The sequence below is a fragment of the Mercurialis annua genome, linkage group LG3, assembly GCF_937616625.2.
Source record: "Mercurialis annua linkage group LG3, ddMerAnnu1.2, whole genome shotgun sequence".
Taxonomy (NCBI): domain Eukaryota; kingdom Viridiplantae; phylum Streptophyta; class Magnoliopsida; order Malpighiales; family Euphorbiaceae; genus Mercurialis; species Mercurialis annua.
In genome coordinates, this window is record NC_065572.1 from 73,744,380 (window position 1) to 73,767,799 (window position 23,420).

General features: G+C 36.3%; 3 protein-coding genes across 8 annotated transcripts; 1 reads left to right on the forward strand and 2 right to left on the reverse strand.

Annotated features, from left to right (window-relative positions):
• Positions 1-5,160: 5,160 nt before the first annotated feature.
• On the forward strand, positions 5,161-9,387 carry LOC126671855 (E3 ubiquitin-protein ligase BIG BROTHER-like). 6 transcript variants are annotated; one of them, XM_050365670.2, is made up of 9 exons: positions 5,161-5,371; positions 5,710-5,776; positions 5,869-6,026; positions 6,157-6,394; positions 6,958-6,992; positions 7,859-7,903; positions 8,531-8,658; positions 8,953-9,061; positions 9,157-9,387. In XM_050365670.2, the coding sequence occupies exons 3-9, from the start codon at positions 5,886-5,888 to the stop codon at positions 9,205-9,207; spliced, it is 747 nt and encodes a 248-aa protein (XP_050221627.1). In that variant the 5' UTR covers positions 5,161-5,371; positions 5,710-5,776; positions 5,869-5,885; the 3' UTR covers positions 9,208-9,387. The 6 variants fall into 6 exon arrangements, with proteins under 6 accessions (XP_050221627.1, XP_050221629.1, XP_050221625.1 ...); XM_050365672.2 differs by having other exon boundaries at positions 5,161-5,346; XM_050365668.2 differs by having other exon boundaries at positions 5,161-5,342.
• A 599-nt stretch (positions 9,388-9,986) lies between these two features.
• Positions 9,987-11,880, reverse strand: LOC126671854 (extensin-like). Its single transcript, XM_050365662.2, has one exon. The coding sequence runs from the start codon at positions 11,819-11,821 to the stop codon at positions 10,190-10,192; it is 1,632 nt and encodes a 543-aa protein (XP_050221619.1). The 5' UTR covers positions 11,822-11,880; the 3' UTR covers positions 9,987-10,189.
• Positions 11,881-13,357: 1,477 nt separating this feature from the next.
• On the reverse strand, positions 13,358-16,030 carry LOC126671993 (uncharacterized). The gene has a single exon (XM_056105134.1). The coding sequence runs from the start codon at positions 15,959-15,961 to the stop codon at positions 13,535-13,537; it is 2,427 nt and encodes an 808-aa protein (XP_055961109.1). The 5' UTR covers positions 15,962-16,030; the 3' UTR covers positions 13,358-13,534.
• Positions 16,031-23,420: the final 7,390 nt, after the last annotated feature.

Consider the following 23,420-nt stretch of genomic DNA (forward strand, 5'->3'; position numbering starts at 1 on the left):
GATGGTAATTTTGTGGTTCAATTATGTAACAGAAATTGGCATAACGTATTTTTAGGTATCTGTTCTTAATCTGTTTTTAGTATTAGATCCATCTACTTTAATTGTCAATATTGAATCCTTGTACTTTTTATTTTATAGACATTGAATCGTTACTCTCAAAAAATGTTTATCATGTTAATTTATATCAAAAAGAAAAAAACAATTGAGCGACCTAAGACTAGTAAACAAATGCAAGAACTAAGATTTAATAAAGTTATAGTAATAAATATTTTTTTTTTTATCCCGGTCGTACTAACAGGGTATAAAGTACACACCCTTTATTTTTTCCGTAAAGGAAGGACCTAAAATCTACCTAATTAAAAGTATAGGAACTCATTGTTGGTAAATGAAAATGTAGGGATTCAATGCCAGAAAATGAACAAGTATAGGGATTTAAAAATGCGTTTTACTTATAAAGCTAGTCAAACATTTAAGCATGAAGATTAAAACGCCGTCGTTTTCTCCAATAGAGAAATGCGATTCTCTCGTTCAATTTGAAGCGAATCCGAGCCCAAAGCCATCCGTATGGACCGTATCCTTTGATTTCAGATTGGGAAATAATTGCATTTTTATGGCGGTATCAGATTCAAGAAACGGGTTCTGATAATTGTTGTTACGTGTGTTTTATTTTGACATAAATTGGTGTGAGCGCACATCAGGTCTTTGATGAAAGTCCTGTGAGAAACTTTGGCAAGTAAAGCATTTTTAATTTGATACAAATTGGTACATTAGCACATAAGGTGTTTGATGAAAGGCGTGTGAGAGACTTTGGCAAGTGAAGCATTAAGACGCGCTATGGAGAAATGATGATAGAGGCTGATGGGTTGACAATGATTGGCACGTATTGCCATGTGCATAATGGGAGAATTGCGAAACTCCAATAAACAAAAAATTGGATATATTTTGACAATTGCATTTGCTAATGCGGCATGGACATAAAGAATGGGTGTCAATCTTCAGGCGTGAGAACAATATTGGACAAAATGATGGACAAAACTGTGGTCCCTGTAACCTATTGAGATTAACTCGTGGTATATCTTGATGTTCAAACTCAATTTGGTACTAGTTGATTCGATTAGCTGAACTCAAGCTCTGGAAGATCCCAAAAATTATAGTGAAAAGATCCCGAGAAGGTGTGCACTTGTGTCATGATGTCCTAACATAGAATTCCCAAAGAGAGGCAGCAGAATGTTGGGATGATAAAAATTGTCCCAATGATGTGAGAAGTAATAATAGCTATATCCACCAAAGCAGTGAATTATGAATGTCATGGTAAAAAGAACTGCCTTTTAAAGGTGTTCGCAATCATTGCAAGAGCAAAATGTGGACACTAAAATGTTACTATGGTGTAAACTTTATATATGCAGCTGTAAGTTATCTTACACAAAAGATCGCAGAGTTGTATATTTCCGCGTTTTGTTTTCAGAATTGCTTGTGAATATAGGTATAAACAAGTCGAACAATGTATGAATTGTACCAAGTTCAAACTCGAATTTGAACCACATCCAAGATACTAGAACTCAACTTGAGTAAGTTCGAGTTTAATAAAATAAATTATTGAAATATTACTAGTTGTCTTATGCTATGCATTTAAAAATGGTTTTCACTAAAAGGCTTAAAATTCATGTAGACCTAAATTAGAGATGTAAAGATTTCATTTAGTAAAGATATAAATTATAATTTTGTTTATGTTAGAGACTCTTTAAGCTTGCCGTCTCACGAATCTCTTTATTCCAATACTCGAGTTTGACTCGAGATTAAATTAAAATAACTCAAATTTGAATTCGAATTTCCCTAATCGATTTTAAGATTGTTCTAAATCGGTCTTGAGTCACTTGCTGATGGTCCAATTTATTTACACTCCTACTTGTAAAATTTAATGAATATATATATATATATATATAAACAGAAGTGCAGTTTGGATCGGAGACAAAAGGGAATATATGAATAGGTTATTGCTTGCACGCTAGGTTATCTTCATTTCATTTTTCTTTTGCTTTCACATGCCTGACACCCTTTTTTATGGCTCTCTGGTCAGCTCAGCTCACTGATTGCCCTGTGCAAATGGGGCCGGTCAATTGGCCAATCCCTAATCCAAGAATCAAATTTTACCCATCAAAAATTGAAAATTGATCGGACAAACACCTTTTTCTTCTTCTTCTTCTTGTCCTGCTTTGCATCTTCTTTGACGTGTCCATTTGCTATGACACATCAGACACATTACAAGATTGCAATTTTCACCTTTTTTTTATTAGCTATTAAGAACAAGAAATAGTGAAAAGGCAAAAAGATCTAACATGAGTCCAAAAGCTAATCTACTTCTTTCAATTGCTAGCTTGAGATTTTGAACATTCTACTACATTGTGGCACTTATGGTTGCATTCATATACGGTGAACATTCCGTCAGTTCGGTACGCTAAAATTAAATTAATCGATCGATTGATACTTAAAATCAAATTGTCTGAATATACAGTTGTAATCATAATCGAATCGACAAAAAAAATAAAGTAAATTTTAAAACCAAATTGATTCGAACTAAATAGGTCGGTATTTTAGTTGGTTTGGTTAAAAGCATAAAATAATAATCAAATTTTCGAATTATTCGAATGGTTCGGTTAGTTTGAACAATTTAACTTTTAAAATGAACCGACAAACAAAAACCAAAAATTAAAGTCGAAGCTACCAAATCTATATTTCCACCGAGCTAAACCGACTGAAAATTGAATGTTCGGCCAATCTAATCGATCGGTATGATATTTGTCTCAACATAGCATTGCAATTTTACAAACTTTGTTTGTTGGGAACTCTAAAGTAATATTAAATTTCATTTATTTCTTGTCAAATTTCACTCAAATAAGTAAGATTTATGGATAGACAAATTAGGTATTGTAATTTGCTTTGATGGATGAACAAATTGTGGAAAAGATATGTTGTGTGAAGAAATTTCATATTGGCACACCATAAGGTGGTGGGCCTTAATATGTTCTTTTATGTGGGAATAATTGCCTTGAGAACCTTAACCAACAAGCACATGGGAATTCCTTAGAGGCCCCACAATAATCCAAAACATAAAGACCCATTTGAAAATGAAGTCCAAATATTATTTTATTTTAGTTCTTTAGTTGATAAAGTAATAGCATCCAAATTAGTTAGCGCTTGAAAATTATGTACTTGAAACATAATTTCAATCTTTTGCTTTAAACAATGGTGTCCCATTGAGCATCATTAAGCATGAATAATATGACTTCAACTAAAGAAATATCTTTCCCATTTTTATCATTTTTTATGGTACATATATAGTAGGATGTTCGAAATCACTGTTCCGACTAATTCAAATAAACCGAATAGAATCTATTGTATTGACAAATATCTCCTAAAAATCTCTATATTTAAAGTGAGGATTATTTAAAGGAGACAAAGTTTTTATCACTCAATTCCTTCACTTTTTTATCATTTTTCTTGATATGTTTGGTTCGATATTGTTAGTAGATGTTAATACTTGATGTTTGAGACTTAATAAATTAACAGCTATTGATTATATTATTTTATTAACATTTAATTATATTTTGTGAATCAAATTACTGAATTAATAGTTTATTAATTTTCATGCAATGGGTGCTTTATAGATTGATTCCTAACCACCCAAACTTAACTGACACCAACTTCCTATTAGGGTTTGACAGGATCAGATGGCTTTGGTGATCTCCCTTTAACCATAATAGTATCACATGGGTCCATTTTCTATTTACAACCCAACCACTTCTCTCTGCAATGCCAACCACAATCAGGACTAAATTGCCTGAAAACCTTCAAGAGGGCCATCATTCAATATTCTTTGGATTAATATTTACTACATTTACATTAATATTATTTTTTCTGATATATTCTCACTATGTGATAAGACTTGAGAGAGTTTTATTTTGTTTTATACAATATAAACTGATCGGACTAAAATTAATAGTCAATCCTTTATTACAATTATTTATCTTAAAATAACGAATTATACATTTGCAAAATAAAATACACAATTCAAACATAAAATATTACATAAAAAAAGCAAATATTAAATATGAAAAAATAACAACCAAATAATAACCATATAAACTACTCCACAATTAAAATATGAGTAAATTCATATAAATCAAATTCGATATCTCTTTGTAAATTCATAAAAATCAAACTTGATATCACTTTATCCGCATATAGGTTCATGGATTGATTTGGCTCATAAATTCGACCGAAACCGACTCGATCAAATCCAGTCAGTAATCAATTAAATCCAAATCACACCAAACCGACCTAAAATCATCGAGATCAATTACAACTTTCTTGAAATAGGAACTGCCTATTTCAATTTATTTTTTAAATAATTTTAAATACCTACCATAAATATATATAGTTATTGAAATTTCTAATATATGTCATTTTTATTGCTTGATTAGCTCTAATTTCTAAACACTATTAATCATATCTATATTTAGTACATAATATGTGATTTATTCTTCCTTTTATACATTAGTCAAATATTTATCTCTCTCTTTTTATTGTTTGATTAGCTCTAATCTAAATCATTAATAATATCAATCATATCTATGTTTACTAAAATGATATTTAATTTATGTAGTAGTCAAATATTTCCCATTTTATTGCCTAATTAGCTCTAAACCATTAATAATATATATATATATATATATATATATATATTACTTCATTATTTAATTTATATATATGTCAATTTTTTAGCTATTGAATTAGCTCTAAATACTTAATACAATATAATGTCTATAAAAAAATTAATTTAATTTTTTCGAATGAAATCAATTCCTTAACCGACTGGTTCTATTATTTTAACAGACTGTTCCGAACTAGAATCGTCGATTTGCGAACCGTAATCAGCTTTGTGTCAGTAATTTACATGGTGATTTTCATTTTGAATCGTCTAGATTATAAATTTAGTTTCACTTTCATAAATTATAAATTTTACATTAATTTTATAGTTATCAGTAACAATATTTATTTTAAAAAATTAAATATATTAAATTATTAATAGGACAAATTTAATTTGTAAAGAACATTATCACTCTCAGCTGAGCTCATTAAAATAAGCAGGAAAACGCTGTTAGAGTCCTACCAAATAATTTCCTCTGAAACGCAGCATAAAGGCGCCACATACATTGCAGTTTCACACACATTAACTATCAACGTGGAGAGAGACGAGCAAAATCAGATCATCATACATACTCTCACCAAAGCTAACCTAATCTCAAACAAAACACATCCACATTCATTCTCCATGTATGTATGTATGTACATCCATGCCTAATCTTTGAATGTATGTATGTTTTAGTTTAATTATTAGCTCAAAGAATCTTTAATTTTGTTCTCTTTTTCTTTTGGATTTGCTTTTTTAGTTTTTTAATTTTGATTCTTCTTCCTCATATAAATAAACCCTGTTTGATCCACTCATTTCACTTTAATTTCGCTTCTGCTTCACGCGATACCGCACTTTAATTTCTTCGTTTTGTTCATTTTTTCTTTATGTGAGCTAATTAGGTAAGTTTTTTCAGCTAATTATCATCTCATTGTACTGTTTGATCGGATCAAACGCTGCGTTTTGACATTCACGGATGTTCATGGATTGTTGATTTTGTTTTAATCATTTTTTTGCAGGACTTGTTTTATTGATGTTGACAATTTTGTGCTGAGTGAGATTTTTAGTTTTAATTTCGAAGTGCAGGTTTGTGTGCTCACATTTTAATTCGATTTAAAAGAATTTGTAACCGTTTTTTTATTTTAAATTTTTAATAATTTGAGTTCTTTGTATGACAGATATTAGGCGGTTTGAGATGAATTGGAACTCGAATATGGAGGTTCATTATACGAATACTAGCTATCCTTATAATTCTGCAGGAAGCTTTATGGAATATTTTGAAGGTCTTACTTATGAACATGTGAATTTCATTTTTGACGGTGCTTCGCATATTCAGGTACCTTATGTTCGCATTTTGTTTGATTAAGTGATCGGATAATTGAATTACGGATATTTCGTATTTGAGTTGCGTAATGATGGTTAGAAAGATCATTAGTGCCATTGAATGTTCGTACTTTTATTTGTAGGAAACTGTTTACCCTACTATGAATGCGAATTTCTACAAATTTGGGACGTCTCAGCCTGGAAGTGGTTCGTATTATGATCATAGTCATGCTTATGAGGTCCATGATCACAGACCACAAATCAATGACTATAGAAGGCATGTAGAGAATTCTTCGACAATGACTAATCCAGCAACTGCTGCAGTAAATGCAGAATGGGGAGGAAATGAGAATGTGTCTACTCAGAATGATCCCGTGGAATGTAAGTTGTGGGTTCGTATTGCTGTTAAATCTGTATAGGGAATGTCTGACTATCTTTGGTAAATGATAGTCTACATAACCTTCTGTGAATGGGCGGAGAGTTAAAGGGAATAAGATTGAGGGAGAGCAAATGTCTTGGAAGGAAAATTAATCAAGCTTATCACCATTGTTATCTCTCTTTTGCTCTGTTTCTTAATTAAGTTTTTGAATATGTGGCGTCTTTAATTTTTCTATTTTTTGTTTTATTTAGAAGCTGATCGGTTTAGCGTTTAAGTAAACTTAAAGAAAATGCCAATGTATTTATTAGTTTGTTTTGCCAATGTTATTCTGTCTGTGATTGTGTCCTACCTGAAGAACAGTGTACTGCTATTTAAGGATATTTTGTTTTTATCGCTTAAGTTTTAATCCAGTTACACATGGCATTAAAGCTTCGTGCAATTGATATATATGTTTTCCACACTTGTAAATTTGGTTATGCTAGTTTCTTGTGGCTTAACATGTACCACATTCATTTGGGACCCGAGCAACTTTTTCCTTGTTTCTAACACCTTACCTCACTTTCAGGTCCTCGAAGACATCAGAATGCTCAAGATTTTCAGGTTTGTTACTGTTAGCTTTGTAATATGTATACCTAGAGGTGTGCACCAATCTGAACCAAAAAGGATATGCTCAGTTCACTTATTTTAAATTTTTCCGTTCTATTTGGTTTTCGATTTTGAAAAATTCAAAAAAACATCCTTTCTATAACTTTTTACAAAATAACATTCGATCTTTATGTGTTAAAATTGTTAAATGTACGCTATAAATTTATTTAGTTTAAATTTAATTTTTAGTTTTAACATTATAATTTTTTTTTTTTAAAATTTCTTAAAAGGGAGGAATTGTTCTTGTATCTCGGAAAACCAAAAAAACAAATTAAACTGAAATAAATTTCCCCCCTCCAATTTGGTTCAGTTTCTACCAGTTTTGACAAATTTACTTTTGAACCGAACCAAAAACCTATTTGACATCCGTATGTATACCAGATATACGCGGAAGATTCGCCTGGGCCAAGGTACAATTTCCCAGGTGATTAGGAGTGCAAGATAATTAATAAGGCTACTTTGTTTTAAAACTAAAAGCTAGAAAAATGAGCACAGAAACTAAAATATGATTCATTTTAATTGGCTCTTATGCATTTCTCATTTGCTGTGTATGCATCCGCAGACTCGGACGAATGCATTTACTCCTACCGAAACTACATTCCTTACACATTACATGCAGAGTACTTGCATAATTATAAAGATAAATATAAATGAGTAGGGAGTAGAATGCGGTACTATCTATATTAAAAAATAAAAATGCTACATATTCTGATCTGCCTTACATTCCTCCAACAAAATTAATATTGCCATGGTTATCGACAAATTAATATTGCCATGGTTATCGACAAATTAATATATTCTATTAATTTATAACTTCGCAGGTCATTTGGCAAGACAATGTTGATCCTGACAGTATGAGTTATGAGGTTAGAGCATAGATCTCTACTTCTTAATCTTCTGTGGTTTTCTTGCATTTCAATATTAATATTTACACTTATCTACTGAGGTGTGATAATATCCATAGTTTTGGATATTACTTGCCTGAAGGGATTAAAGGCATATCCACTTTGAGGTTCTTAGAGTCAGTGCTGTGGATTAATGTTTCTGTTTATAAATTTGAAATTGCAAAAGTATTCCAGCTTGTTGAGGTTCCATCAAGATGCTGCTCTAAGCAATCCTAATTCAGCTGCATAAAGAAGGTTACAAATGGTTTTTCCTAATTGAGTGAAAGTCTGATCATTTTCACCTAGATTACTTGTAGCTTTTGTCAAATTTACAAGGCCTAATTCTTAAGACATAATTTACTCAATTGTTATGCACATTTTGTGGCTTTCATGCATGTGGAATCTGTTATTTTAACTGAAATGGCTTGTTTGCAGTATTGTAGCTTGCTCATTAATTCTTAAGACATAATCGTCAAGGTCCAACTGGAAAAAAAGTATTGGCAACTAAAACACTTTGATGTAGATGGCTACTATTTATGCTCAATTGTTATGCACATTTAGTTACATTGACTTTCATACTGGTTTTTACTCAATTTTTTTTCTGTTCAGGAATTATTAGAATTAGGTGAGGCAGTTGGAACTCAAAGTCGTGGTCTTTCCCAAGAACTTATTTCTTTGCTTCCAGTCTCAAAGTATAAGTGCAGCTTCTTCTGTAGAAAGAAATCAAGAAAAGAAAGGTTAGTTTGGGGTCTTTAGGCTAGTGCGTGTGTATATATGGTATTGATTAAACTTTCATCTTACACATGGTATTTGATGGTTTATTTTGTTTGTAATTTTTACATTCACCATGAAGAATTGGTTCATGAATTTCTTCATGTTAATATAAATTTCGAATCCACTAGAATATTGAAACCAGAATCTTGGTTTGCCTTTAGTCTGAGACCATAATATATTATCACCGCATCTAATTTTTTTGGAGCATTTTACATATTACCACTTTGCTCATCCTTTTTCTTTTTGTTGCACTTCAGGTGTGTGATTTGCCAAATGGAATATAAGCGAGGTGACAGGAGGATCATGCTTCCATGCAAACATGCCTATCATGTTGGTTGCGGAACTAGATGGCTTAGCATCAATAAGGTATGTCATTTTTTATTTCTTTTGTGGAGAATGCATTTTGTGCCTGTGTTTTCAGCCTAAATCTTCAGACGCCTGATGATCTGTTTTATAATCAGGCCTGCCCCATATGTTATGTGGATGTGTTCAGTGATGCGTCAAAACATTAGGAAATAATTACTGGTGGACGTATAGAGGAAATCTGTTTTATTGTTTTGATTTTGGGTAATTTTCCCTGCATACGGAGTTGCTTGTTTCAGCTTCCCCTCTTCTGGTGTAGAAAAGAATCACTTAGCTTTTGTAATAAATTTAGTTACAGAGTTTATCCAATATTGATGTGTTTGGTTCCAGAGTGTTTCAACTTCTATGGCTCATTTTTCTTTCTTCTTTCTTTGTCATCCACCTTTTTTATTTTCAAGTGATGCTCCGATGTGATTTATTAGACTCATTAATCAGCCAGCAGAAGGCTCATTATTCTGAAATGCGGCGGTGAACATACTTTCTGGATCCGGCTGAAATAAGATGTTTAATGCTTTAATTAGGTGCATTTTTTGCTAACTTCTTGCTTGTTTAGGTCTGGAAGTAATTTAGTGGTGAGCTATGTCTAAATGCTTACAAATTGAGATTGGGGAGTATAGATTAGTCATAGATGCCTGTCAGAGGTTAATTTCAATAATTACCTTGGCAGACCCAAAAAGTTTAACTTTGGTTTATTTTAGGATTAAATTTATTAAGGGTGCGATGGATGAGGAGTGCTAGCTTCTCCTGCTGTATATCAAATTTAACACTATCTCCCTGCTTGATTAAACCATAAGACAAAGATGTTGTGTTATCTCTGAACTCGTTGTCTTATTTTTGTACGAAAACTGTGAAAGCAAGGAAATGCATATACTTTTTAATGGCCAGACTCTGGTTTATATGCATTGTTTGAACACATGGAAACATAACATGATCACGAATGAAGTTGCATAAAGTTTGTAAATCATAATACTAGTTATCTTGGAAAATAAACACAATGTTTTATTTCTGACATTATTTTTAGATAATCAGAATACATTTATTTAGAAAATTTCATATGATTATTATTCTATACCCTTGCTAGTCATAAGAAATCTGTCCTGGCATTTATAACCAGTGGTTTCACGAAGATACTTAGAAAAATCTATTAAGCTTTGGTGGAGGTGGTGATTGTTTAGGAAATGGGAAAAGAAATGGCCAAAATGGAGTGCGTGGAGGAGGAGGTGGTGATTTTACGGGAAATGGCCAAAATGGAATGCGTGGAGGTGGAGGTGGTGATTTTATGGGAAATGGCCAAAATGGAGTGCGTGGAGGAGGTGGTGATTTTATGGGAAATGGCCAAAATGGAAAGCGCGGAGGAGGTGGTGGTGGTCCTCTTATAGGAGGAGGTGGCGGTGGTGATAAAGGTGACCGTTTAGGCGGTAAAGATGGTGGCAATAATAACGACCCTTTTGGTGGTAGTAATGGTGGCGATGATAAAGGTGCATGTTTTGGCGATGTAGATGGTGGTGATTTAATTAGCGGGGAGATAAGAGGCGGTGAGGGTGATGATGGATGGTTTGGAGGTAAAACTGGTAAAGAATTTGGTGGTGATAATGATGGAGATTTTATTGGTGGTGATATCAGAGATGGTGGTGGTGATGATGGTGGTAATGTAGGAGATTTCGGCGGCGATAGTGGTGGTAATTGTAGCGGCGGAGCTGATAAAGGTACACGTTTTGGCGGTAAAAATGGTGATAATGTAGGAGATTTTGGTGGTGATGATGGTGGAGATTTTGGTGATGGTGACAGTGGGGATGACGACGGTGATGATAAAGGTGGACGTTTTGGTGGTAAAGATGGTGGTAATGAAGGAGATTTTGGTGGTGATGATGGTGGAGTTTTTGGTGGCGGTGATACTGGGGATGACGGCGGTGATGATAAAGATGGACGTTTTGGTGGTAAAGATGGTGGTAATGAAGGAGATTTTGGCGGTGATGATGGTGGAATTTTTGGTGGTGGTAATACTGGGGATGGCGGCGGTGATGATAAAGGTGCACGTTTTAGCGGTAGATATGGTGGTAATGTAGGAGATTTTGGCGGCGATGATTGTAGATATTTTGGTAGTGGTGATACCGGGGATGGTGGCGGTGATGATAAAGGTGCACGTTTTGGCGGTAAATTAGATGGTGGTAATGTAGGAGATTTTGGCGGTGATGATGGTGGAATTTTGGGCGGCGGTGATACCGGGGATGACGGTGATGGTGATAAAGGTGAACGTTTTAGTGGTAAAGACAGTGGAGATTTTGGTGGTGGTGATATTGGGGATGGCGATGGTGATGATAAAGGTGGACGTTTTGGCGGAAAAGACGGTAATACTGTAGGAGATTTTGGTGGTGTTGATATTGGGGATGGCGGCGGTGATAATAAAGGAGGACGTTTTGGCGGTAAAGATGGTGAAAGTATAGGAGATCTTGGCTGTGTCATTGGCGATGGTGGCGATGATGATAAAGGCGGACGCTTTGGCGGCAAAGATGGCGGTATTATAGGAGATTTTGGCGGTGATAATTGCGGAGGTGGAGGCGGAGACGGAGGCGGTCTTATTGTTAGAGATGACAATGAAAACCATCTCTTATCGTTAGGGGTTGTGGATGGTAGCAGTGGTGATTTACCTTGAGTATTTAATTGTTGACCATCAGATTCAGCTACTACAGTGATAGTTATGAAGCTGAAGCTGAAAATGATAAAAACATATAACAAAAGATGGTGCCCTGATATTGGCACCATCTTTGGGAAGCCCTTGCAATTGCTAGCAAAAGAAAGCAGCAATAAAAAGAAATATTTTGCAAGTGCTTAAACAATGAGAAATTGCACCAATTATATACTAGTTTAGCTTGCAAGATTGACGCCCTTTGTTTTGTTTTGTTTTGCCATTAAATGCTTATCAAGTTGATTGTAGCATATTATAGGACGGGTCCTTCATTAAATTTCTCTCGTATCTTTAGGGAGGACACCTACTCAAGTGGCAATACCAAATTTCTATATTTGAGAATGGTTAATATAGAGAGTAAAAATCGATTTAATATTTCTAATCGAACAGAGCGAATTAGTAATTTTAATCAAAAATAATTTATCAATATGAATTAAACTGACTAAATTAGTCTAGTAATTTGATTAAAGCAATAAAATAATTAGTAAATTTGATTAACTAATCGTTTGAAAAAATTGTGTTAGCCAAACTAGACTGATCAAATTAATTAAATTAACTAAAAAAATTAGCTGAACTTGACCAAACAGTTCAATTAATTTTGTTTAACTAGACTATTTACTTATCTCCAAATATTAGTATAAATTTAAAAAAAAAATTGAAAATTCATGGCTGTGGTGTTATTGATTGATGAGATGATACATATTCTTGATAAATATACGTAAATGAGCCAAGTAAAACAATCCTCAATCCCCCTTATAGTATAAAAATTACTCCTTCCGGTTCATAATATTTGTGTCATTTGCCGTTGACATAAGAATTGCAAAAACAATTAATATGGCTCAATTTATAAACATTTTTATTAAATTAGCCCTATATTGAAACTTGTTTACATTTATGACTATTATTTTTATTTGTATTCTTTCAATAAATTAAGAGGGAGCAAATATAAAAAAATAGCAATTAATGCTCTTCTGATATTCTAAAGTGATAAATATTATGGACCCAACAAAATTTTCAAATACAATAAATATTATGGTCCTGAAAAAGTATTCAATTTAGAAAGGAAAATATGCTATTTTAAGAACATAATTGATACCAATATGAACTCTTTTTGTTTGAAAATAATCAACATGAAATTAGAGTGTATTAATTCATAAATTTTGAGCCAATAAATGGGCGCAATTTTTTTTTTTTTGGGTACAGGGTACATGAGGTGTCCTGAACGGGTCTCAACTATGAGACGACACCTTTAAACCTTTCACATTCAGACTAATCCCCATTCGAGCCGGGTAGGTTAATTTCAATAATTACCTTAAGCATACCTAAAAAGTTTATCTCGGATTTATTTTAGGATTAAATTTATTAGGGATGCGTTAGATGAGGAGCGCCAACTTCTCCTACTGCAGATTGAATTTAACTGTATCTCCCTGCTGAAAAAACCACAAGCCAAAGATGTGTTATCTCTTAACCGTTGTCTTGTTTATCTACGAAGCATGTGAAAGCAAGGAAATGTATGTATTTTTTAATATGGTTTATATGCATTGTTTGAATACATGGAAACATAACATGATCACGAATAAACTTGCATAAAGTTTGTAAATCACAATACTTGGTAACTTGTAAAATAAACATAATATTTTATTTCTGTGATATTATTTTAATACAATCAGAATACATTAGTGCATTTATTTAAAATATTTCATATGATTATTATTCTCTAGTCTTGCTAGTCATAAGTTAGGCCTTGTATTCATCACTAGTGGTTCCAATAAAATACTTAGAAATATCTATTAAGTTTTTGGTGGAGGTGGTGAATTATTAGGAAATGGAAAAGGAAATGGCCAAAATGGAGAGCGTGGAGGAGGAGGTGGTGTTGTTATTGGAAATGGCCAAAATGGAAAGCGTGGAGGAGGAGGCGGTGTTCTTATTGGAATTGGCAAAAATGGAGAGGGTGGAGGAGGGGGCGATGACGGTGGAGTTTTCAATGGTGGTGGTGGCATTGATGTAGGGGATTTTGGCGGTGATGTAGGAGATTTTGGCGGTGATGACAGTGGAGATTTCATTGGTGGTGATACTGGAGATGGTGAAGGTGATGATATAGGTGGACGTTTTGGCGGTAAAGAGGGTGGTAATGTAGGATATTTTGGGGGCGATGATGGTGGGGATTTTGGTGGCGGCGACACTGGGGAAGGTGGGGGTGACGATAAAGGTGGGCGTTTTGGCGGTAAAGATGGTGGTATTGTAGGGGACGTTGGTGGCGATGCTGGTGGGGATTTTGGTGGTGGTGACATTGGGGATGGTGGAGGTGATGACAAAGGTGCCCGTTTTGGCGGTAAATATGGTGGTATTGTAGGGGATTTTGGCGGCGATGATGGTGGGGATTTTGGTGGCGGCGACACTGGGGATGGTGGAGGTGATGACAAAGGTGCCCGTTTTGGTGGTAAATATGGTGGTATTGTAGGGGACTTTGGCGGCGATGATGGTGTGGATTTTGGTGGCTGCGACACTGGGGATGGTGAAGGTGATGACAAAGGTGCCCGTTTTGGCGGTAAGTATGGTGGTATTGTAGGGGACTTTGGCGGCGATGATGGTGGGGATTTTGGTGGCGGCGACACCGGGGATGGTGGAGGTGATGACAAAGGTGCGCGTTTTGGCGGTAAATATGGTGGTATTGTAGGGGACTTTGGCGGCGATGATGGTGGGGATTTTGGTGGCGGCGACATTGGGGATGGTGGAGGTGATGACAAAGGTGCCCGTTTCGGCGGTAAAGATGGTGGTATTGTAGGGGACTTTGGCGGCGATGGTGGTTGGGATTTTGGTGGCGGCGACACTGGGGATGGTGGAGGTGATGACAAAGGTAAGCGTTTCGGCGGTAAAGATGGTGGTATTGTAGGGGACTTTGGCGGCGATGGTGGTGGGGATTTTGGTGGCGGCGACACTGAGGATGGTGGAGGTGATGACAAAGGTGCCCGTTTTGGCGGTAAATATGGTGGTATTGTAGGGGACTTTGGCGGCGATGGTGGTGGGGATTTTGGTGGCGGCGACACTGGGGATGGTGGAGGTGATGACAAAGGTGCCCGTTTCGGCGGTAAAGATGGTGGTATTGTAGGGGACTTTGGCGGCGATGGTGGTGGGAATTTTGGTTGCGGCGATACTGGAGATGGTGGAGGTGATGACAAAGGTGCCCGTTTTGGTGGTAAAGATGGTGGTAATGTAGGGGATTTTGGCGACGATGGTGGTGGAGATTTTGGTGGTGGTGACACTGGAGATGATGGAGGTGGCATAGGTGCACGTTTTGGCGGCGATGATGGCGAATATTTTGGTGGTGGTGATACCGGGGATGGTGGCGGTGATGACAAAGGTGGAAGTTTTGGCGGTAAAGACGGCGGTAGTGTAGGAGATTTTGGTGGTGATGATGGTGGATATTTTGGTGGTGGTGATATTGGAGATGGTGGAGGCGACGATAAAGGTGGACGTTTTGGTGGTAAAGATGGTGGTAATATCGGAGATTCTGGTGGTGGTAGTGGTGATGATGAAGGCGTACGTTTTGGAGGCAAAGATGGTGGTAATATAGGAGATTTTGGCGGCGGTGATGGTGGAAGTTTTGGCGCTGGCGGAGGCGGCGGTCTGAGTTTGGGAAGCGGAGGAGGCGGTCTGAGTCTGGGCGGCGGCGGAGGCGGTCTGAGTCTGGGCGGCGGAGGAGGCAGTCTGAGTCTGGGCGACGGAGGCGGCGGTCTGAGTCTTGGCGGCGGAGGCGGCGGTCTGAGTCTGGGCGGCGGAGGCGGCGGTCTGAGTCTGGGCGGCGGAGGCGGCGGTCTGAGTCTGGGCGGCGGAGGCGGCGGTCTGAGTCTGGGCGGCGGAGGCGGCGGTCTGAGTCTGGGCGGCGGCGGAGGCGGTCTGAGTCTGGGCGGCGGCGGAGGCGGTCTGAGTCTGGGCGGCGGCGGAGGCGGTTTGAGTCTGGGCGGCGGCGGCGGCGGTTTGAGTCTGGGCGGCGGCGGAGGCGGTCTGAGTCTAGGCGGTGGCGGTGGTGATCTTCTTATCGTTAGGGATGACAATGAAAACCATCTATTATCGTTAGGAGTTGTGGATGGTAGTAGCGGTGATTTACCGTGAGTATTTAATTGTCGACCATCAGATTCAGCTACTACAGTGATAACTATGAAGCTGAAAATGATAAAAACATATAGCATAAGATGGTGCCCTAATATTGACACCATCTTTGGAAAGACCTTGCAATTGCTAGCAAAAGAAAGCAGCAATGAAAAGAAATATTTTGCAAGTGCTTAAACAATGAGAAATTGCACCAATTATATACTAGTTTAGCATGCAAGGTTGATGCCCTTTGTTTTGCTTTGCCATTTAAATGCCTATTAAGTTGATTGTAGCATATTATAGGACAGGCCCTTCATTAAATTTCTTTCTTACCTTTAGGGAGGACACCTACTAAATATGCATACCAAATTTCCATCTTTGAGAATGGTTAATAGGGTGAGTAAAAGTTTGGTTTTCCTATCGATTTAGTTAAAACTAAATTATTTTATATTTCTAATCAAACCGAGCAAATTAGTAATTTTAATTAACATTAATTTATCCAATTTTTAAACATATAAATTAAACTGGTTAAATTAGTCTTTTAATTCGATTAATGGAATAAAATATTTAGCAAATTTCATAAACTGGCCAATCTAAAAAATTGTGTTAGTCAAACTGGACCTATCAAATTAATTAATTAACTAAAAAAATTAGCTGAACTTGACCAAACAGTTTGATTAATTTAGTTATACTAGACTATTTACTTACCTCCAAATTTTAATACAAATTTCAAAAACAAAAAAAATATTTGAAAATTCATAGCAGTGGTGTTATTGATTAATGAGATGGTACCTATTCTTCATAAATGTACGTAAATAAATGAGCCAAGTAAAACAATTCTCAATTCCCCTTATAGTTAAAAGTTATTCAATTTAGAAAGGAAAATATGCCTTTTCAAGAACATAATTGATACCAACATGAACTTTTTTTGTTTGAAAATAACCAACATGAAATTAGAGTGTATATATTTCATAAATTTTGAGCCAATAAATGGGGGCCATTTTAAATCCAAGGCAACATATTTTCATTTGTATTGTATATGTTGAATCTTCAACAAAATTAATTGTAGATCCTCTTAACTCATCAATAATTACTTTCAGTTTTTTTTGTTTATTTGGTTCCTCTTGAAAGTTTATTATTCAATATATCCTTACATTATTTGTTGTTTGTTTAATAGGTCCTTTTATATACATAAATTATGAACGTGTAGCTCAATCGCCGTTAAGTGGTTAATTATATCCATGCCAAAAATGACCAAAAAAACCCTATGCTTTTGAATTTGTATTCGTTTGGTCCTTTCTTTATATTTTTTTAATTCAATAGGTCCATGTACTTATATATTTTTATTTATTTATTTATTTTGAATTCGGTCTCGCGCGCATTTTACAATGAATATATTGCACACTCCTTTTTTTATTTAAAAAATGATCTAGAAATTTAAAATAAATTAAGTACATAAACGAGAATAAAAAAAAATTAAAAAGGACTAAATAATAAAAATTAAAGTACATGAGCCGAAAAATGAGTTTGGCCATATTATTCTTACTTTCTTCTTTCTTATTCCTTTTAATTGGAATTTTTTTTCTATCTAATTTTTCTACTAAATATCTTGGAGATTTGAGTTTAAGTTTATGTATTCATAACTAGCATAGATTAACCTAACAAATTTAGTTGGTTGATGTGTTTAGTATAAAGAATTTGTTTTGAGGGTCATATTTCATCCTTGTATTGTACTGTTCAATGAATTAATTCATAATAGTAGTTGACATCGAGCTTATTACTCAGCTAGCTGTACTTGAACATGTAAGAAATTCAAATAATAAAACTTTGGCAGGTTTAGTGTACGTACTAATTGTGCTATTTTTTAATGTTATTTCCTTTTTTTTATTAATTAAACCCAATTTCGCAGGTTTAGTGTACGTACTAATTGTACGAATTTTCTTTTAAATTTAATATTTGAAATAATTTATCCATATAATAGATAATTTTAAATAGGCCTAATAGTAAAATAAATTCAAACATTTGCGCGTTGTTACAATTTCAACCAAAGCTTTTCGTTTTTGTAATAACGCCTTAATTTTGACATTTTGTAAGCCATTTTTTTAATCAATTTAATTTTTTTTAATATTTTGCCTCAATACAATATCTATTAGTTTTATTTGGTTCTGGTCATTTTTAGCTTCAAACTCGTTTCCTTTACTTCAACCACCGAAAAATTAGAGAATTTAAAATTAGATTTTAACATTATTTTTAATTTTTTAAATATAAAAAAGTCAAATTTTGAATCTGAAAAATGAGTTTTGCTAATTACAAAGTTAATTTATAAATTCAACTAAAAATTGAAATAATTAAATTGATGAATATTTTTTTTCCAGAATTGCAACAAAATAATAAAATCCGGACATTATTACAAAAATTAAAAATTAATTACAATTGCAACAACTTATAAATATTTGAATTTATTTAACTATGAAGCCTTTTAATTATATATTAAAATTTGAATCAAAAACTAGAAACAATACTTTTAGCATGGGCTATAACATATCATCAGCTAAAATAAATGAAAGTGCTTCAAATGTATAATTTAGTAATTTTTAAGAGAATATGAATTTATGTTAAGCTCTGCATGCTAAACAAAGTAGATGGACTAATAAGATTGTTAGGGGCACTTCTATAAGGAAATACGATGAATGAGAATGAAAAGGAATATAAGGTACGATATGGTTTCATCGACTTCCCATATTAGAAATTGGAGGTACAGCGTGAACAAAACATTTTCTTCCGGTAAATATATGCCTAGGAATGTCCTCTGCCGGGGGTGATCATGAAGCCTCCCATGTTCAGCTCATTACAATTGTCCAACCTAAAAGCAAAATTTCCATTTCCAGCTTATCATATTCCAAAGTTTTCATGGGATTTAAGATATGGGAGATGTAATAGTACATCCATTTTTTATACAAAATTTAGTAATTAACACCATTATAAAAGGGTTGTCTTGCACTGTAAGTGGCAAGTTGTATGTCTTGTGCTTTGCCGTGGGCTTGGCGACAAGTGGTATTCTTTGGTTGACTGGATCTTGTTACTGGTTTGATTGCAAGGGTGGTGGTTTAGTGGAAACAGAATCTTCTTGTAGTTAGTGAGGCGCAGTTGTCAGTGCTGATTTGTTTCCCATTTAATTTTCTAGGGTTTGTGGGGGTAGTGAAGTATTAATCTGTTATTGGCTGTCTATTTAACCTATTACGTTTCTTCTTTTCATGCACGTTCAACCTTTTTGCTGTGAAGGGTTAGGGTTTTCATAGTTCTTTTTCTGAGTTCTTTTTCAGTTTGTTTTTTTCTTTTCTATTATGGAGAATCATATACCCATTTTAGAAGAGGAAGAGGGAGGTTTGGATTTCTCAGGAGAAGCATCTGTAGGTGGTGATGAGTCGTTTAAGTGGTGTCTGGTGGGTCGTTTTCTGACGGACAAAACAGTGAATTGCATGGCTATGAAAAATGTTCTCCCTCCCATCTGGAGGCCTATCATGGGGGTCTGTATCACTGAGATAGCTCCTAATCTGTTTACTTTCAAGTTCTTCCATGAGCTTGATATGAGAAGAGTTTTAGATGACGGTCCTTGGACGTTTGAATTCCATTTACTCCTGTGTCGAGAGCTGGTGATTGGTGAACTGCCGAGTGAGGTCGAGCTGTGGGAAGCTGAATTCTGGACCCATATAATGGATATTCCATTGGGTTTTGCTACTAGTAATTTTGGAGAGGATGTTGGAAATTTCTTGGGGACTTTTGTTAGCCATGACAAGAGACTCTCAAGTGTCACAGGTGGGAGTTCTATGAGAATTCGGGTTAGATTGGATGTCCGTCGTCCGTTAAAGAGGAGGATGAAGATGAAGCGTAGCCCGAATGCATGGAATTGGGTTAGCTTTCAATATGAGCGTATCCCGATGTTCTGTTTTTATTGTGGTGTCTTAGGGCACTCGGAGAAGTTCTGTGCAAAATTCTTTGCAAATCCGATTCCGAAAGAGGAGATGCCGTATGGAGCTTCATTGCGATTTAATCCTAAGAAAGTCACTGTGAGTTCGGCTGGAAAGTGGTTGAGATCGAACAGCCCAATTAGGGTTGCTGCGAGTGGAGAAGATGGTGACGTGGACAGCATCAATGGAAGGTTGGCTGAAAATCTGCTGATTTCAAATTCAAAAAAAATCCTTGAATTTCAAAAAGGCATTTCAGTGGTTAAAGGAGCTGTAGATGGTAAGATTCTGGATTTGGTGGTGGGGGATTCTAGCAAATCTTCCAGATTTTCTCAACCCTTTAATTCAGCGATTACTTTTAATGAAGATTTGGATGAGGTGGCGGTGGACCCAAAGAGAAAAAGATCCAGCGGGGGCGAGGGAAGGAATGCTACGATTGTTGGGCCGAATTTTCAATTAGATGATATGATTATCGACCCAAAATGTAATAGTCCGGTGGGCCTTATTAATGGGGCCTGCCAAGAGAAATGAGTTATGTAGCTTGGAACTGCCGTGGTCTGGCCAACCCACGTGCACTTAGGTTCCTGCGTGATCTGGTCAAGAATAAAAAGCCCGATTTTTTGTTTTTGTCTGAGACTTTTGTTAATTTAGCTCGTATTGATGCTTTAAGAATTGTTATGGGTTTTGATGGTGTGCATGTTGTTGACAGTGTAAATAGGAAGGGAGGTTTAGCTATGCTTTGGAAATCCCCTTTTATTGTTACTGTTTTGGGGAGTTGTCAAAATTACATTGATATAGAGGTGAGGGATGTGGATGAGAAAAGCTGGCGTATTACTGGTTTCTATGGGGTGCCGGAGAGGGTTAGGAGAAGAGAGTCGTGGGATATGTTAGCGAATCTCAGTTCTGTTAATGACAAACCGTGGTGCGTAATGGGTGACTTTAATGATATTCTAGAGCTGGAGGAGAAGAGAGGTGGAGGGCTGTACCCGAGTTGGCTCCTTAATGGGTTTCGAAAGGCAGTGATGGACAGTGGATTGCAGGATTTAGGGGCTTCCGGATATAAATTTACGTGGCATCGTGGTCGTAGCTTGAATTCCAGAGTGGAAGAAAGGCTTGATAGGGTGTTATGTAATGTTGACTGGATGAATTTATTTCCAGATTCAACTGTTCAGAATTTTGAGACGTCTACATCGGATCATCTTCCCATTGTCTTGACAGTTCATCGCCACCTTAGGGAAGAAAGGAAGCGGGTCTTCCGATTCAACAATTCTTGGATAATAAAAAAAGATTGTGGACAGGTTATCAAGGACAGTTGGAATAATGTGGACAGTTCTGATATAGTAGAAAAGCTTAATAATGTTAGGAAGAATTTGAAGTCTTGGGCAGGTGATAATGGTCCAAATTTCAAGAAGAGGCTTGATGAGGTGAGAAAACAGCTAGGTAAGTTCCAAAATCGCGATGACCAAGCTAGTATGGACCAATATAATCTGTTGTCAGGTGATTTTCACAGTATTCTAACAGAAGAGGAACTCTATTGGAAACAGCGATCCAAGTGCCATTGGTTAAGTGAAGGTGACGCCAATACGAGGTTTTTTCACAACGCAGCTTCATCAAGAAATAAGCAGAACAGTATGAGAAGGATTCGCGGAGAGGATGGCGAGTGGAGGAGTTCGAAAGAAGAGATCAGTTCTGTTGTTAACAAGTATTTCTCGGATTTATTCTCTGATGTGGAAGATTACCCTACTGGTCATTTACCCGTTGAGCAGCGGTTAGGGGAGGATCATAACGATTTGTTAAACAGTCCTGTTATGGCGGAAGAGGTGAGAAAAGCAGTATTTAGCATGCACAACGACAAATCTCCAGGCCCAGACGGTTTCAATCCCGCATTCTTTAAACATCACTGGGGTGTGGTTGGAAATGGTGTTGTTAACGCATGCCGGGAGTTTTTCAGCAGTGGTAACTTAAGAGAGGGTTTGAATGATACTGTTATTGCTCTTATTCCAAAGAAAAAGGCTCCGGAGGTGATGTCAGACTGGAGGCCCATTTCTTTGTGTAATGTGTTGTATAAAGTCTTTGCCAAGGTTTTGGCTAATCGAATGAAGAAGCTAATGCCAATTGTTATTTCTGAGAATCAGAGTGCGTTCGTTGAGAATAGACTCATTACTGATAATTTTCTTATCGCTTATGAGATAGGGCATTACCTGAAAAGGAAGCGGAGAGGGAAGTATGGTTCTGCTGCCTTAAAAATCGATATGAGTAAGGCTTACGATAGAATCCGCTGGAGTTTTGTTAAGCAGGCGATGGAGGGGTTGGGTTTTAATGATAAGTTTATTGACTTGATCATGACCTGCATTTCTACGGTCAAGTATACAAGTATAGGTGGCTTCTCTGAATCGGACCCTATCATTCCGAGAAGGGGTTTGAGGCAAGGGGATCCGTTATCTCCTTACTTGTTTATTATTTGTGCAGAAGGGTTGAGTTCTTTGTTAGTTCGAAAGGAGCAGGAAGGATATTTGCACGGCGTTGAGGTTTGTAGAGGAGCTCCTTCTATTACGCACTTATTCTTTGCGGACGATTGTTTTCTATTTTTTAGAGCATCGGTTGCAGAAATGGAATCAGTAAAGGAGGTGTTGGATCACTACGAGAGATTATCGGGTCAAAAAATTAACTTTCAGAAATCTAATATTCAATTTAGTACTAATGTTAGCGAAACCGATAAGAGGAGCATTTGTGATGTTATGGCTGTTTCGTGTTCAGATGGTCGAGGTCACTATTTGGGTCTGCCTTCCCTTGTAGGAAAAAATAAAAGTGAGATTTTCGGGTTCATCAAGGAGCGTGTGTGGAATAAAATAAAGAATTGGAACTCGAAGTTCCTATCGCGAGGAGGGAAGGAAATCTTGATTAAAACCGTTGCGCAATCTATGCCTAATTACGTGATGAATGTTTTCCTTATTCCCCATCGGCTTTGTGAGGAGCTCGAGAGGATGATGAACTCCTTTTGGTGGGGTAGAGACCAAGTTGCTAAGAAAGGAATTAATTGGGCGAGGTGGGAGAAGTTGTGTCACCCGAAGAAATTCGGTGGGATGGGGTTTAAAAAAATTCGGGAGTTTAATGTCGCTATGTTGACTCGTCAAGCATGGAGGTTTATGACTTTGGAGAATAATTTAATGGTGAAAGTATTTAAAGCAAAGTATTTTCCACAAACGTCTTTTCTCGATGCTAAGTTGGGCACTAATCCGAGTTATGTATGGCGAAGTATTTTTGAGACTCAAGAAGGGATGAGAAGAGGTACTAGATTACGTATTGGTAATGGCAAGAAGGCAAATATATGGTCTTCTCCTTGGCTTATAGATCCGGGTTCGGGTTACATTCGAACACCGGCTCCTAGTAATCTTCTAAACGCAAGTGTAGATCAGTTAATGGTAGTTGGAGGTTCGGAGTGGGATGTGGGGCTTTTAAGGGACGTGCTCTTAGAAGAAGATGTTGCTCGTGTTCTGAATGTCCCGGTGAGCATTCGAGATGTGGAGGATAGGTGGAGCTGGATAGCGGAAGCGAAAGGCCAGTTTTCAGTAAAGAGTTTCTATAGACTGGTTTGTGGAGAAATGAATGGGCTTCCAGA